The 17,356-nt window shown below is 42.8% G+C and overlaps 2 protein-coding genes across 3 annotated transcripts; one reads left to right on the forward strand and one right to left on the reverse strand.

Moving 5' to 3' along the window:
• The first annotated feature begins 407 nt into the window (after positions 1-407).
• rps6kb1b (ribosomal protein S6 kinase b, polypeptide 1b) lies at positions 408-9,710 on the forward strand. The gene is made up of 15 exons (XM_041940271.1): positions 408-555; positions 2,140-2,183; positions 2,277-2,397; positions 2,585-2,653; positions 4,346-4,493; positions 4,668-4,725; positions 5,199-5,299; positions 5,389-5,479; positions 5,592-5,682; positions 5,793-5,900; positions 6,004-6,066; positions 6,498-6,575; positions 6,775-6,882; positions 7,815-7,927; positions 8,327-9,710. Exons 1-15 carry the CDS (start codon positions 487-489, stop codon positions 8,580-8,582), a joined length of 1,518 nt encoding a protein of 505 aa, XP_041796205.1. The 5' UTR covers positions 408-486; the 3' UTR covers positions 8,583-9,710.
• A 123-nt stretch (positions 9,711-9,833) lies between these two features.
• Positions 9,834-16,870, reverse strand: slc33a1 (solute carrier family 33 member 1). Of its 2 annotated transcripts, none has more exons than XM_041940270.1 (9): positions 16,806-16,870; positions 15,313-15,767; positions 15,038-15,191; positions 14,742-14,937; positions 14,434-14,627; positions 14,145-14,329; positions 13,942-14,059; positions 12,500-12,715; positions 9,834-12,031 (listed from the first exon to the last, which is right to left on the reverse strand). In XM_041940270.1, the coding sequence occupies exons 2-9, from the start codon at positions 15,723-15,725 to the stop codon at positions 11,864-11,866; spliced, it is 1,644 nt and encodes a 547-aa protein (XP_041796204.1). In that variant the 5' UTR covers positions 15,726-15,767; positions 16,806-16,870; the 3' UTR covers positions 9,834-11,863. The 2 variants fall into 2 exon arrangements, with proteins under 2 accessions (XP_041796204.1, XP_041796203.1); XM_041940269.1 differs by having other exon boundaries at positions 16,649-16,864.
• Between the last annotated feature and the right edge of the window lie 486 nt (positions 16,871-17,356).

Raw genomic sequence — 17,356 nt, forward strand, 5'->3', positions numbered from 1 at the left:
ATTAGTGGTATTAGTGGTATTGGTGTTAATGTTGTTTTCTATTAGGAAAAAATGTACAGATATAGATATAGATAATAGATAATAGATATTCTGGCTCCAGGTCCTTTTGACAGGGCGCCAGGAATGATTTATTGGAGGATATTTGATTTACAGAATTAATTAGATTTTATTTGAATTGGTTTTATTTTATTGGTATATCTCACTTGCTTTCATAGAGTATGTAAGGTTTCGTGTAAAAACCGGTTATGAATGGAGATGGAAATGATTGTTTAATATTGAATTTGTAGTGGGTACGGTGTGCGCTGGTGTTGTTTTATGACAAAATAAAAGCAAAGCGCTCAGGTTACCGCCCCTTTTGTTCGGTGTTGCAGTGCGCATGCTCAGTGTAGTAGCCGGTTATGGCGGCGGTGTGTGTTTGTCCATGAGGTGGGGGGACGCCTGCTATTCTTGCGGTCTGTGACAGAGCGATCCGAGCGAAGCGCTGCAATGGCTGGAGTGTTTGACATTGACTTGGACCAGCCGGAGGAAAATGTCTCCGACGATGAGAACGAGGAGGTACTTTAATGGAAGACGCTGAACGTAACCGCGAGAGTTGTCACAGCAGAAACTCTTCGTGCACAGCAGCTAGCTGCTAGCTTGGTAGCCTGCCAGCCACCGCAGGCCTGCTCCTGCAGCCAGAGCTCTAAGGCCTTGTCAAACAGGGTTATCGGAGGCTAATGCTAGCCCGGTACCTGACAGCGATCGTGACAGAGCTGTCACTTGTTCTGGCTTTATTTCGCTCGTAGCGGTAGCTCGTGATGAAATGCGTGCGTTGTTGACGATGTCGCGTTTGAAAACCATCGCTGTCACGTTGGGGTTGTGCGAGCAAAGCCTTACTTAGCCAAAGGTGCTGCAGTGATAAATGTGGCTCGGTGTGCAACAGTTTATTTTGGCAGACCGTTACAGAGTGAGACTGTGAGGAGTTCACGTTAAAGCTGCTGCCTGTGTGTTTCTGTTCACACCGAGTCTTTAAACGCACCAGCACAACACTCCTACTTATTCACAGTGTTCATTTAACATAGACTAACAGTCACTTAAATGATGTGTAAATACTGCTTCATGCACGTGTCAGACTCTGCGTGTCTTATCATAACAAAGCATGCTATTATTACCTGCTATTACAGGAGTAGTACAGTGGCTGAATATGAGATACAGACAGTGCAAAGTACTGTAATTATCTGTTACATGTTCTCCATTAGGATACACAACTTTTGCTAAGTATCTTGCACCATGCTGATGTTCATGTAGCATGGATTGTGCAACTGTTTCATCACTGCAGCTCTTGTTTTTCAGTGTCATATCAGAGCTCCTGTGTGAATATGAAACCTTTGTAAACAGGCAGATATTTTGGCTAAGAGTGTTGCACAGTTGGACATGTTGCAAGTTGATCCAAAACTAATCATTATTTTCATTATCTTAGAGTTCATTTCTCCATGAACTGACTCGTTGTTTGGTCTATGAAATGATGAAAAATAGCAAACAAAACAAAACAAAACCTTCACTGTTTCCTGAATAAAAGATGATCTCTTCAGATGTTTTGGTTTGTTGGATCACCTGTCCAAAACCCCAAAATATTCCGTCTACAGTTATAGCAAAACAGTGAAAAGCAGAAAATCCTTAAAGTGGAGGATCTAGAATAAGAAAATGTTTGACATTTTTGCTCAAAAGATTGCTTAAATGATTGATCGATCAAATTGTTGCAGATCTGAATACAAGCAGTTGTAGCTATTTCATTAGTTACCTACATGATGTCATCATCATCATTTCTTTATTATCCAGACTTTAATGAGCTTGATTCTATATTTATTTGCAGCCATTATCCTGTTTATAGCAGTTAATTTGTATATGATGTCAAGTAAGTATAAAGTGTTAAAACACATGAAAGTTAAGGAAATACAGAAATGTCCAAGAGAGGTTAAAGGCTCTTGCAGACTTGTTGAGCAAAAAGTGAAAAATGAAAGAAAGAATGTAAAAGCCACTGAATCGGTCTGTAATTTGTGAAGCTGGCGTTAATGTTCAGCAGCTCCTCATGTTTTGTTCATCAGAACAAAAACCCTTATTGACTCGTGATTATGTTGCGTTTCCTGCTTCTCCTTCCAGGCTCAACTCAACGATATCATGGACCAGTGTAGTGGATTTGAGTTGTGAGTATTCAACATGCGCTTGTGTTCATGTATGTTTCTGCGATTGAACGTGTGAAAAACAGCAGCACAGAGCACGAAATGTTGTCTCTGCAGCAACATGGACGACTGTGAGAAGATCGAGATATCAGAGGACAACGTCAATCAGGGCACGGAGAACATCAGACCAGAGTGCTTCGAGCTGCTGCGGGTCCTGGGGAAAGGCGGTTATGGAAAGGTATTTATGGTGCCCAAGAAGCAGAACGTACAGGAGAAAGTACACTTCACATGCACACACTCCTACAAATACACACTTTGGATTATTTCCCCTCTATAATGCGAAGAACTGAATTAGCCTGGCTCTGATTCGTTCAGCTGTTGATGTGATTATTTTAAACTTGTTTATTCTTTTCCCTTCTGTGCAGGTTTTTCAAGTCAGAAAAGTTGTTGGAGCTGCAGCAGGAAAAATATTTGCCATGAAAGTTTTAAAAAAGGTACTTTTCTTTTTTCCCTCATCAGTGCTGAAACACAGTCCTGCTTAAAGCACTTCAGTTAGAGTGATGTACGGCTGCTCTCTGTCTGTATCCTATGAACGTAATTGCATGCTTATTATTACAAATAAACATTGGTGTTGCTTCTGTCTGCAAATATTGGCTGTCCTTGAAGCCAGTGGTGGGGTAAGATTTCACTGCTAGTTGGTAGATTGCCATCTGCGCCGCGCTGCTGCAGCCTTGGCACCTAAAACTCTCTGCCTCAGCCCATTAGATTCTGCTTGATGTTCACACTGCTTCTGCCTGATTGGCAAAAATGACCCCAGCGACACGTTGAAGACCTGCCGGATTTCAAGCCGCCGTTAAGCTTCAAAGTGGCAGCGTTTATGGAGGCCTGTAGGCCAGGGCCCTTATTTATGAAGCATCTCAGAGTATGAAATCAGTCCTGACTTGCCTAAAATTGCCAGAGTGACACATTCCTGCATGTAGGCTTTGGAGTGAAAGCACTTTATCAGCTGCCTGAACCGATGACATTAGTAATGTCTTTTCCAGAGAGCTGCCCAAACCTGTTTGCAGCTCCCAGCGAGTCCAGTGATAAGTTAAATATGCAACATACGCACAAGAAGCTGCTTTTGATTTTCATTATCACGTTTTTAATGGAGTAAAATTTCTTTGTATTCAGATTTTGTCCAAGACGATGCAGGAGTAGATTTAAATATTATTGTAATTCACACTTAACTAAAAAGAAGAAAATATAGCAATAATAGCAATGATGTAGGATTTAACAGCTGTTTTAATGTTTTTATCTGTATTATTCTTATTTTTAGAGTCTTTCTGGTGTAAAACTAACTTACAGTCCGACTCTGAGGTTGAACGACAGTGATTCTGAGATGCTTGATAAACACGGGGCCACATTATTCAACAGAAGTAATGACCAGTTTGTGAGCGAGAAGGGGCTGAAATTACAGAATACAACGCAAAGTTCTTAATCATCTTAACAAAAAGTGAGGTCAAGAAAGGCTTCTCAGTCAGCAAGCATGTGCTGCACCGCTCTCATCACAGGGCTCTCCACAGCCTCGGCCTGCCTGTTGGAGCTCCGTCTGTTGTCGTCGTTCTAACACTCAAAGCTGAGACAACATTTTTGCCGACAGGCAGCTCTTTAGCTTCCCAACAGAAGTGGTTAGCAAACATAAACAGAAGCAGGTGCAGTAGAGAGGAGAAGGAAGAAGTGCAGAGAGGATCAGAAGGCACTGACTGTACATATAAAACCACAGTAGCACTGTTGACATCATTGTAGTCCGTAGAACTATAATTCATATGTGTATATTTCAAAGCAGTTTTCATCACAGAGCGTTAACGTTGCATTTGTGTGAGTGAGTAGCAATTAAAGACAGTCAGTGTCAGAGTAGAACTGACTTGTTAAATTTTATTTATTCATTGAACTAGATGAGCAATAATTAAGAAATGTCACTCCTCCATGTCGGTGGCATAGCTGCCTAAATTGCTGAGCTCAGCCCCCACCTCCCAGATGTTGTATAGTGGAATACTTCTCTCTATTCGGCTTGCAGGCAAGCAGCTTCTAAGGCAGTGGTATACATTGATCAAAACATGCCCAGTATGTCACCACCCTCAGCGGCGCGTCTTTATCTGCCTCCTGACTAATGTTGACATGCTTCTCCGGGGCGGGGGCACCAGGCTATGATTGTACGCAACGCCAAGGACACGGCCCATACCAAGGCAGAGAGGAACATCCTGGAAGAGGTGAAGCATCCCTTTATTGTTGATCTCATCTACGCCTTCCAGACAGGAGGAAAGCTGTATCTCATCCTGGAGTACCTGAGCGGTCAGTACAGGATAATACACACACAGCACACACACACACACACACACTCTGCAGGAAGGTGAATGCATGCAGTTCAAGGGTGTATTGCTATCATGTTTAATCATATCTCCAGTCTAAACCTTTGTAGATGGTAGGATTGTCTGTTAATGGCACAACGTGTGTTCACCTGTGCAGGAGGAGAACTGTTCATGCAGCTGGAGAGGGAGGGCATCTTCATGGAGGACACAGCCTGGTGAGTGTGTTCATGATCATATTAAATAGGGATGCATCTTGGCAGACTGTCAGTATCATCTTCTAAGTGCTTTAAAAAGACTTTAGGTTCTAACCTCAAGTAATGCCTTTTAAAAGCACTTAGACGTACAATGAGCTGCTTGAGTGAGGATCTTCACAGACATATGTCAGTATCATCTGTCAGGAAATCACTGTGAAAATACTCTCATGACAAACAGTTTTGATCAACAGTGCACATGGTATAATAAACTGCAGGTAACTATAGCAACTGTGCTTAAGCTTTCTGCTTTCTTACTCGTGAAATCTTAATGATAAATGAACCGAGCAATGGGTGAAACTGACTACAAACAAGTTATGTATTAATACCATTTGCATAATTATTGGTATCAGACTGGCAGATCCTTATTTAGAAATCATTTCTTGGCGTGAAGTTGGTCGTAATTAGCGAAATGTTTTCTTTGTTTTTCTTTCTAGTTTCTACCTGGCGGAGATCTCCATGGCTCTGGGCCATCTGCACCAGAAGGGCATCATCTACAGAGACCTAAAGCCTGAGAACATCATGCTCAACAGCCAAGGTATGTTGTATGTGTGTGCATGTGAACTCAATCCTTTCCTGCACGATTTGACCAAAACAAGATGCATCTTTATATGTATTTCCATCCAGGCCACGTGAAGTTGACGGACTTCGGGCTGTGCAAAGAGTCAATCCACGACGGCACAGTCACCCACACGTTCTGCGGTACCATCGAATACATGTAAGTCTCGCATTCTCTTTCCCGCACACTCGCTCGTCTTCTCCTTTCGTGCTTACCGTCGCCTCGTTAACGTGAGTTCGTTAGTGAGAACTGTGCACTGACGTTGCTGCAGGGCCCCGGAGATCTTGATGAGAAGCGGCCACAACAGAGCAGTGGACTGGTGGAGTCTGGGCGCTCTGATGTACGACATGCTCACAGGAGCGGTCAGTTAAAGATTTACATCATGAAAAAAGCTTCATTCTTATTAATGCGGTTTTATGAAATGTGAATCATAATTTGAAACGAAACCCCTTCCTCTCTTCTCCCGCTGTAGCCACCGTTCACCGGTGAAAACCGCAAAAAGACCATCGACAAGATCCTGAAGTGCAAGCTCAGCCTGCCACCCTACCTCACACAAGAAGCTAGAGACCTCCTGAAACGGGTACATCCTGTTTGTTTAACGTTTATACAACTCGTGTGTATCCAAAATAAGTGTGGAGTTGTTGTGTAAGTGCTCTTTTGACATTTGACTACTGGTCGCGCAGCTGCTGAAGAGAAACGCCTCGTCACGACTGGGAGCGGGAGCAGGAGACGCCACAGAGGTGCAGGTGAGAATGTGCGGGGGCTGGACGGCACACTCGAAACACAGTCTTGCACACAAGTAACGATGTACTGCTTTTATATCGCACGCCAAAATCCCAGTGCCTTAACGAGGATGGCTTACTTACGTAGATTATTTCTAAAAATATACTGTCCTGCCTGTCCTGCTGCAGACCATGCATAGCTACGGAGACTCTAATTAGCTTGGCTTTTGCTGCACTTTAAATGTAGCTTGGTTCAAGAAGCACTATTTTGCAAACCCTGAGAGCCTAATATGCAGAGTCCCTGTCCCACAGACCCTCTGAAGACACTCTTATACATTGGAAAAAGCTGTGGCTGCATGAATGGCAATTTGTTTCAATCTTTCCAGACTGAGTAGCTATGTTTTATGGCTCTCTGTCCACACAGTAGCACTCTGTTTGCATGTGATATCCCATAGGCTCATCCCTTCTTTCGACACATCAACTGGGAGGATCTTCTGGCTCGGAAAGTGGAGCCTCCCTTCAAACCTTTCTTGGTGAGTATGAGAGGAGTGGACCGCAAGGAAGTCTGAATTAGATACTACATACATTTGAAAATATTAAACGTTAAAATCAGGTCACTGTCAATTCATAAGTAATGCTACTGAAGTAGGTAAAAATTTTAAGCTAGGTTTAATTGAATCTGCTTACATTGCCCCTCCTCACCTGCGTTTGTCCTCTCGTCAATCTTTGCAGCAATCAGCTGAAGACGTGAGTCAGTTTGACTCGAAGTTCACCAGTCAGACACCCGTCGACAGCCCGGATGACTCAACTCTCAGCGAGAGTGCCAATCAAGCCTTCCTGGTAAAACTCTCGGACTACATTTCCCCAGCTTTCGTTTGTTTTGTTAAGTTTGGCACGTCTGATATTTTAAATAGAGAGGCGCAGACCCTCCCCCTCTGTTGGACCACCATGGGACCTTATTTCAGAAAAAATATGTACGGTAGTCAACAGCGAAAGACAAATAATTTTTTGATCCCATTTGAATTGTGCCATGTGTGTAGGATTTAGTGACATCTAGTGGTGAGGTTGCAGATTGCAACTAACTAAACACGATGGCCTCACCCTCCCCTTCAAAGCATGTAGGTGAACCTACGGTGGCTGCGAAACTCACAAAAAAAGCCAGTGTTTAGTTTGTCTGTTCTGAGCTGCTGTAGAAACATGGCGGCACTACATGGCGGACTCTGTGAAAGAAGACCTGCTCCCTCTGTACATATAAAGCTAATGAAACACAATGATTCTTATTTTCAGCTAACTGCACGTGAATGAAAACAAATATGAATATTCCCTCAAGATCCTACACGCTGGTCCTTTAAAAGATCATTTTGCAACTATAAGACTGTGAAAATCCACAGGTATAAAGACTACACTCACAAAAGTTCCTCTGGTGTTCCATGTGAAAAAGCTCATTGGTAACCAAGATAGTTGACTTCCCTTCACTTAAAGACCCAGCAGGTTTGCACAAAAACACGTTTGTTAAACAGGCTTGTAGTTAAACAGCAAGTTTGTGTTACTTATATTCAGTTTTAAAGGCAACTGCTGAAACACTTGCAGTGCATCACAGAGCAGAACACACAGCTAGGTGGAGCTCTGTGGCCAGTTAGATCTGGATCACACTGCTGCTTCTGATCGATCACTCCTCTTACTCATGCTCGCTCTGCCCACAACCTGCCCCTCAGACGTGACCGTGCACCGACCGCGCCCGTGCTTTCTCGCTGATGTCTTTGTCCTCATAGGGTTTCACGTACGTCGCTCCGTCAGTCCTGGAAAACATCAAAGAAAAGTTCTCGTTCGAGCCAAAAATCCGCTCGCCTCGCCGGATCGTGGGCAGCCCAAGAACACCTCTCAGGTATGTCGTGTGCAGCAGGCGGGTGGAGACAAACATGTCTGAAATAGTCAAGTTTATTTCCCAATTCAAATGTAGCTTTTCACTACATATGAGGCCAAAAAGACATCAGTCCTGCAACATATTTGTGATAATTACATGAAGACCACCTCTTGAATAGCTGCCCTCATGTGTTGCATAGAGCGTGCTTGTTTATAGTGGCAACTACGGCCTAAACAACAGTTTATGGCAGATTAAATCCACATACTGAAAATATTGTCATACATGTTCTCATGTCAATAATTTTTTTTTTTTATCATGCAGACTAATAGATAAAAAGCAGGCACTTAGACTGTTAAAATAGCTGAGAATAGAGCAAAAACACATGAAAACAAACGCCTCCTCTCTTCCTGTCCTTTCCAGCCCAGTCAAGTTCTCAGGGGGGGACTGCTGGGCCCGGAGCCCCCTCCTCCCTGGCGGAGGACCAAGTGTCCTCCAGTCACCTCAGGACCAGGCCATGGAGCTGTCCACCCCAGAGCAGATGGACGTCACAACGAGCTCCGAGGCCTCGGCCCCTCTCCCCATCCGTCAGCCCGCCGGGGTCAACCTGGCTCAGATGAAGCAGCAAGCCTACCCTGTCGTCGCCAAGCGGCCCGAGCATCTACGTATGAACCTATGACCCACTGCGCCACTTTAGGAGAGTTTATTTCTTGACTCTTTTTTTTTTTTTTTGTTGATATTTTTTTAAGAAACAAAAAGATATGGATGTTAGAGACAATTCAAATCCAAAAATTGCACATCCTCACACTACATATACTGTCACAACCTGGAGTTTGTGCGTGAGTCTGGGACTCCAGCGGAGCGTCTGACAAAAGTGCTACCAACGGCATCACCGTCTCACCACTTCTCCTCCGACACCTCGGGTCTCTCGGCCTTCGTCTCCTGACCCTCCCTTTCTGAACTGGACTAGTAAGACTGGAAATCATTTGAGGAGCTACAGCCTTTTGAGCGACCGGGAAATCAAAGGCGATAATGTATCACAGTATGCAAGCGTATGTATGCTACTATGAAATGCAGTCAGCTGACAGAACAAGATGACGTCCAAAGTGCTTTGTGCTATTTGAGTGAACACAAGCGAGGAAATTGCTTCCACTGGGAGATTCCGACAGTTCTTCTTTGACAAAAATGCTTCCTGGCTCTGAATGAAATGATGTGACTTGACTTGGATGAAAAAGATCAAAGAGATCATTGTGAGCGGTGGACAGGCGGAGGTTCTGCTATTGATGAATATAGCTTTATGTCTTACGATGTTTTACGAAATGGATGCATTAACTGTGCTATACATCAGCAATGAATCAGAGAGCCTAAATTAAACAAGAAAAAACCATGTTGACTCTTTACGTTCTTTCGGCATTGATGTTGTGGATGACTTGTGAAATGGTTTGTTTGATGTGGGAACCACACCTCAATTATCTGCTCTTCAGGCGTACTACACTATGGGATGTATCACTGGATTAGTTGACGCGTCACCAGACATAATTCAGCTTGATCACCATCACCACCCAAAAACATCAAACTGAGCTCGGTGCTGCTTTGTGTGAGTCCACTCGGCCCTCCCCGAGAGACTGTGGGCCTCAGCGGTGACGGGAAGTCAGACCCCATCTGGCCCCTGGAGTGAATTCACCGGGGAGACTGTGGCACCAGTTGATCTGGATCTGCAGTCGTGGGGTCTAATGCTCCAAGAAACTTACAGCCTCTTGCATCAGCGTTCACTTGTTTGGGAGGGAAATTTTCGAAATCCTGAAAAGCAAGGAAAATTATAATAAAATGTAAAAAAAACAGAGCGTGTGTGTGTCGTGTGTCTAATCATCTGTATTCAAAGTTTCAGGAAAAACAATCAGACACCGCACAAGTGTGCTTTTTTTTTTAATTCCATAAGATTTATTTCAGATCTCAACATTGCATTGTATGAATGACAAAAGTGTATCATCACAACATTGTAGAGCACTGCTGCTAGCATATTTAAATGTCACCATACCATCACCTTTTACTTTGTATGATTGGGGATTTGGACCCATCGCAAAATCAAAGGGTAATGAGGTAACGTGAAATAAATAAAAAAACTACTGAATCATCTGCAACTGAAATAACAGTTCACCACCACCTTAAAGTCACATTAGCAAACTAAAAACTGATATGACACCAAAATCTAAATTATTCTAAAAATGAATATGTGTTGCTGAAATGAAGACGAGAAAATCAAAACAACAAACGTAGTTCATGTCAAAAAGGATTAATGTCGAGTATGTGGGACTTTGCATTTCAGCGGAATCAGAGGCCAAAAAAAAGAAAACTAACCTACCAAATCATTATAATCAAAACATTTTTGACCTTTTATGTGTGGTTGACAAGATGAAAGAAATCACAAATGAGTTAACAATGAGTTTGATCCTGATTGAACCCTGAACCCTGATTGTGCACTTCAATATTTTACATTTGACCGAGCGGGGGCTTTTCTTTTTTAAAGAAAACACTGTAACGTTCAGTTCCATGTACAATATGCAAAACAAACAGAGCAAGTTTCTCACCGCGGCTGCTGGTCCTGGATCTCAACTGGTTTTGGGGCGAGAAATTCGCTGTATGTTCACACTTGCATACTTTTCACGCTGGTGTTTTGACGTCCCACTCAGACGGGCTCTGCCTAGAGATCCTTGATCTTTACTGCAAGACTAAAGGTTAAATTAGGACTCCTGTAAATACCTCAGCAAAAATCATTCACCACCCAGGACAGACTGTCTAATATTGCTATTAAAGATTTGACTTGGTGCTTTAATGGGTAAAACTGATCAGATTTAAGGATACTTTAGACATCTCAGTTAGTTTAACAGTTGATATTGTTTTTATATATATGCATAAATCACTGTGCAAGTTAATCTTCATAAGGAATGTGTACTAGAGCATGTAAAAAACAGAAATAACTGAAGTAGTGAAAGCAGTCATGTTGCTTTGTGTAATCGGCCAAACTACATTATGTTCCTGAAAATAGTGTTACACAATGAGTATTCAACAATTTAACAACTTCATCTTCAGGTTCCTGTAATATTCCCTGCCTTGATTATTTAACTACAGCTTAAACAAGGTTGACTGTTCAACAGACTTTGAAAAACTAAACAAGGCACACATTACTTAGAGGAAAAAAAATAATTAAATAATAAAAAAAAAACATTGGTTCAGATAGTCAAAAGGCAATGAAATGCAATGAACAGCAATATTCTTCAGGCTGGCCTTAGCTCACTTGGATTAACAGATGGGTTGAGTTAAACAGCATCAGACAGTTTGGGACAAGCAGGAAATTGTATCCACACAAGTGCACACAGTCTTTTCCCTTAAGGATCCTTTTAATGTACATTAAATGGTGACTGGCCAGCAAGGTAAACAAGTCAGTCTGAAGTGCTGAGTTTACTAAAGCTATTTGGGGCATGAGGAAAAACTGCACAGAACTGCTTAACTTGTACTTCACACATAGTCAACCCAACAATCTGGATGTCCAAGCAGGTGAGAGCAAAGCCGGAGAGTTACTCTTCGACCCAGCTCTGGTTTGGTTTGGCTGTTTTGAGCAGCAGATTACAGTTTCAGAACAAAAACAAAAAAAGCATCAATCAAGCGGTTGTTTCCGTTTTCGGGGTACTGTTACAGTTTGCACAAATAACGATGAGAGGGATTTTTACCTCCAGAGACGACGGTGTCTTTCATCAGATTGATGTGCTTCAAGGTGACAGAGGTGAGACAGTGTGACAGTGAGTGTTTTCTGAACGTAGCAGGCCGAGCAGGACCAGAGGGACTAAACCAGACGGATGAGGTCGGAGTTACAATATGTCCACCATTCAGTCGTCAGAGCAGAGTATGCAGAGGTGCCAAGAAAGAAAAAGAAAGAGTCTGTGGTACTGATGATGAGTGTCATCACTGATTCCCTCTGCACCTCCATGCAGAAGGGCTCTGTTCCTGCAGCCGCCTCATTTTCTTCCCTAACCACAACCACCAAGCTAAACCAATCGCAACACACACCACTGACTCCACATAGTAGCCGTCCAGTGTTGTCACACAAGCGCCGCCCTCCTTAATGCACAGCTGTAGAGGGGAACAAATGAAGAACTGTCAGTATACAGGCCAGTATCAGGGCAGTTCCTGAAACATGAAATCTTTTAGATTCATAGAAAAGGTGTTCGATGTTTTCCATGACTCACAGCACAAAGTGTAAAAAGAAACAAATTCAATTCCTGTGTGAAACCAACAGTCATGTTTGTTTTAGGGAAGTAGTTATTTTAACCCAAACCATGATCTTTTCCTGAACCTGACCTAAAGCACACAGTCTAACCAGGCGTTGCATATTAATTATTGCTAAGTTGAATGAAAACAATCGTGGATGTGGTGCAGGCGTGAAAGATACTTCCAAGTAAAATATATTCGTTTGAAAGTTGTGCCTTTACATTAAATTTTGTGACTATTTCATGAACTTCTGTGAGACTGCATTGCAACTCATAAAGTCGAGGTAGTTACATACACCGCTGTGCATGTTTCCCCTCACTGCTTGCTTACCCCTGCCTCCTCTGGAGAGCCACAGCTCTGCCCGACGGCTCCCTGACACTCCTTCGAGGTCAGTGGGTCCACCATCCACAGAGCCACAGTGGAGGGCCAGTTTCCACCGAGGTTTGTGACCGTGTTCAGCAGGGTCATGTAGGTGCCGCCGATGAGGGGGTCGCTCACTTTTGCATGGAAGGCCATGCAGGCCACGTACATGCTGTACAACGCCACCTGGAGTAGCAACATGGTGAACATTTGTTAAAGGTGATCAATTCTCAGACCTACATACCTACCTCCATGACATTTATAGGCTTCATTCTGATCTTATTAATTGTATTTTTTATTGATGTTTTGATTATTGTGACCTGATGACAAAAATCCAAGGTCCTGAAAAAGAATATATCTAACCAGCTGCTCCTTAACCAAAGGACAAACAAAGGCTCCCTCATTTAAATATCCCAAGAGTGTAAAAAATAAAAATAAAAACATATTTCCCAGACATTTTAGATTTTCTTCAGTTGCACAGTGACATCTGGAGGCAGAGACAGGAAGTGAAACAAGAGAAAAGCCCATCAGGTTAGCACTTGTTGGCCTTTATGTACCTGTAAATCATACATTACTCTACAAACCACTAATCTATCAACATGCCTGCTGATAGATCATTTGCTTTTTGTGAGGCTATGCTTTGAGCTCACAATGATAACACTAGCATGCCGATGTTAAGCAGGTATAATGTTTATACCATCTTCACCAACTTCGTTTAGCATTTGCTCTTTAGCACCAAACACAAAGTACAGCTGAGGCTGATGGGAATGTCCTTAGTTTTGCTGGTATTTGATCATAAACCAAAGTGCTGGACAATTTTGACCTGACGACAGACACTAGATGAAATATTAAGGGATTTTATCTGGAATTTATCCTGAGGGGAGCTTGAATGTGTGTGGAAAATATACGGAAATCCATCTGCAAATTGTTGAGACATTTCACTCAAAACCACAAATGTGACCCTAATGGTGCCACAAAAGGAAAACTCAAGGGAACACCAAGTCATAATAATTCATCCTCTGAGGAATGAATGTCTGTTCAATAGTTCATGGCAATCAATCTAATAATTGTTAAGATATTTAAGTTTGTACCAAAGTGGCACACAAATGACAGACTGACACTGCCATCCCTGGAACCATGCTGCTCGCATGACTAAAAAATGACAAATTGTGCATGATTGGATAAGGGTTGTAACTACATGGGGTCAAAAACACTTTGTAAAACCGTTGCCGATAAACACAGTTTGTCTGCAAATGATCAGAGCTGATGATCTGTTTTCATTCACAGAGTCCCAGCTTTTTTGGAATCCGGGTTGCACAAGTCTGTGTGTTGCTGAGATCGTGTCACTTGGAAAAACTATGACAATGAAGGGGCTAGAAGCAGAAAAGAGGAGAAAACCAAGATGCACAAACCTGATGCACTGCGTAGCTAAGCAGCACTATGGTGTAGTAGTAAACAGGGAACCCTCCTTCTTGTTTTACACTGGGGGTCCACCACACCAGCAGAGCGTACTCCAGTCCTATGAGCAACCTGCCAACATAAAACAACTGTTAGCATTTAGTTTATTGAGCGTGTGTGCGCATAGGTTTGTGTGCCTCTGTGTGTGTGTTATCACCTAAAAGGGAAGGCCTTGTAGAAGACATCCAGCGGTCTGGGCCCTGCTGTGTATTTACTGATGATCACAGGGAGCAGGATCTGCAGAGGTACCATGGGCACTGCCAGCAATGCCAGCTGCTCCTTGGGAACTCCAGCCTCCACCAGCTTCAGACCCGTCACTGCATCCGCTGCGGAGAAGCCAATCTGAAACACACACAGAGCTCTTTACAATGAATATTCATTACATAAGACTTTCACTGATAGATTTCAATGGTAAACCTAATATTTAGCAATTAACGCTCAAATACTTTAGCAGTGAGAAGCAGGACACAGAAGGTGAAGACTGTGGGCATCTTAATGATGGAGAACAGCAGCTTGTAGGTGTCCATGACGCCCTGTGTCTCCTCATGGACTTTCCTCTTTCCTTTGCCGTGCTCCCTTTTCATGATGGCTACCAACGTTGTGGAAACCAGGAACACCATTCCCCAAAAGAACAAGAAGTCTGCAGAATAAGAACAGAAAGCATTAGAAAACACACTTTATTTAACCGATCACCAGAATTACCGTTCTGCGGTAAGGCTGTCTTGTTCATTTATTCGGTCAGAGATCGTAATACCCGACAAGGTGACGATGCCTGTGTCCTTGGGCTCTGTTCTGAGGTATTTGTTGCAGAAGTCTGCAGACTCCAGGGCCAGGAAGAGCACATTCCCCAGGAAGTAGCCAGCAGTCTGGCCCACAGAGTTGCATGTAGAAGCATAGCCCACATTCTCTCTGGATAACATAGTCAGGGCCCAGCCATCCACAGCTATGTCCTTAGAGGCAGAGAAGGTACAACCAGTAAAGAATGGGAGAGAAATTACCAACTTGAATCTTCCTGAGTATGGTTTTGTGTCACAGTGATTATGAGCCTACCTGTGTGGCTGCCAGGAAGGCAAGCATGAAGAAGACTGCAGTAAGCGTTGCAACCTTCGGTCCTCCCTCACTCTGTAGCAGTGAATTGACCGTCACAGAAAGATACAGCATGAAGAGGCCCAGCAGGTACTGGGTGGGTACCAGCCATGACTTTCTGCAGAATCAGGTGGGAGGTTGGGGTGGCACAGAAGTTAGCAGGAAAAAGATACACAGGGCAGCAAAAAATAATCCAGACAGATGAAACCATCAATATTAACAGTACATGTTCTTCTTACCTTCTACCAAACCTGCTGAAGTATAAAGCATCCACAAGTGGTGCCCACAGAAGCTTGAGACTGAACGGCCAGAAGACAAAGCTGAAGAAGGCTTGGTCTTTGTAGTTGACGCCCTTACTCTGTAAGATCAGGGGGATGCTACCAGCCAGTCCCAGAGGAATCCCTTGCAGCACATAGAGGAACAGAAGAAGCAGCACGTTCCCCAACTCGCCACGGATCCCAGGCCGGACTCTGTGCCTCCTGTTCTCAGAGTCCGACTCTCTTACGAGACCCTCTGCTTCATCTTCCACTTCTGGCTCCGAGGAGCTCGCCTCTCCCCTGTCCATATCCCTCACGTTTTCAGGAGGGAGGGTGGCACCCGCCAGCTTCCTCTGCCGCCCGTTCTTGTGTGTGATCAAATCTGAGTGCTCCATGTTGGAGCAGTGGGCATCAAACCCGCCGTGCCCTCAGCAAATCTGCAGAAAAATATGAGCAAGAACTACTGTAACAGCTAAACTGAACTGAAACTTTGAGGTAGCTGTTTGGTTTTGTTCGTTTGTTTTTTTGCTTTTTGGAAAGCATAACCATAAAATAGATTCAGAAAGTTACAGACCGGCAGTTCAGTGCAAGAAGAAAGATACAATGCACAAATGGAACAAAGTACGACACAATATTTGCGACCTGACCTGGTTTGTGTGATGCTAATAAGTCTTTTCATTCTGAGTATGTAGCTGCAAACAGCCAATAAAATGAGATACAAGCAGTAACATATGGACAAAAGTTGCAAAAGTGAGTTTGTGACTAACTAGAAGAATGAACACTGTACACACAATGCACATGCCAGGAAAAAAAAACAGCACACACAGGCAGACATCTGTGCAATTACTTTGGAAAGAAATCAAAAATTGTCACCAGTCATTATTGTCATTATCGAGATGAAAGAAAAAAAAATCCAGGATTATCTTTAATTTAAAATGAGGTGCCAGAATTTTCAGAGCTTCGCACTATATTACAAGGAATGAGATAATGGGACTGTCCACTGTATGAAAAAAGTTAGAAACTAATGCAATGTGTCCACACTCACTGCTTGGCTCGCTGACACCCTCAGTCTCTGTCAGAAAGCAATTCAGGCTCATTATGAAGCAGATAAATCAGAGAATGTCTTAAATTAGCGGCTGTCACCTTAGAAATGACCAGGTGTTGCGTTAGCCTAGAAATAAAGGACAGCGCACAAAATGACAACAGAAAATATTTTTCCAGCAGATTATTTAGGGCAAGTATAAAGACATACTAAGGACATGCATGAGGTGACAAAGAAAAGTGGGAGAACAGAAGCAGTAGATGAATTCATGCATACCTGCTGATGACAGCATGCCAAATAAAAAAAAAAAACAGATCACAAACGGCTGAAATACAGAGCCAATCAACGGGAAATCGATTTTATTCTAGATTCATTCAATGGAGAATTGGCGGCATCTTACTAAAGGCAAGAAACATTAACAAAAAAGTGATACCGTTTAACTTAACAGAAATTACATCGGTGAACATCAACACAGAAGAACCAGGAAGTGCGGCGTGTGCGTCCGTTAAATGTGACCGGCACCTACAGCTGACGTGTCAAAAGACGACTGAATGGAGTTCCGCTTCAGTGCAATTACACAGTATGTCATTCGGAGAAAAAACTACAGTAATCTTGTAATGAATGTTACACAGACACTAAAAAAAAATCGAAAAAATGTTGAGAAAAATGTAAACATAACTACAAACTGCTATTGGAATAAAACTTAAATACTGCAACATGGTAAATTCAATCAGTGTTCTCACAACTCAAATGTCCTCTCAACAGCAGTGGGCTGTTATGTTACATTAACATGACAGTCAAAACTAAGAAAGAGCAATTTGAACAACAAGCAATCCAGTTAACAAGAGACAAGAAGACTTCTCAAGTGTCATTATCATCAAGAATAAGAGACAGGCAGGTAGACAGCCAGGCAGACAAATGGCAATTTGATATGTTAATATTTTAAGATGAAATATATCACAATTAATTGTATTGTGTACAGTA

Source organism: Chelmon rostratus, chromosome 7 (genome assembly GCF_017976325.1).
Source record: "Chelmon rostratus isolate fCheRos1 chromosome 7, fCheRos1.pri, whole genome shotgun sequence".
Taxonomy (NCBI): domain Eukaryota; kingdom Metazoa; phylum Chordata; class Actinopteri; order Chaetodontiformes; family Chaetodontidae; genus Chelmon; species Chelmon rostratus.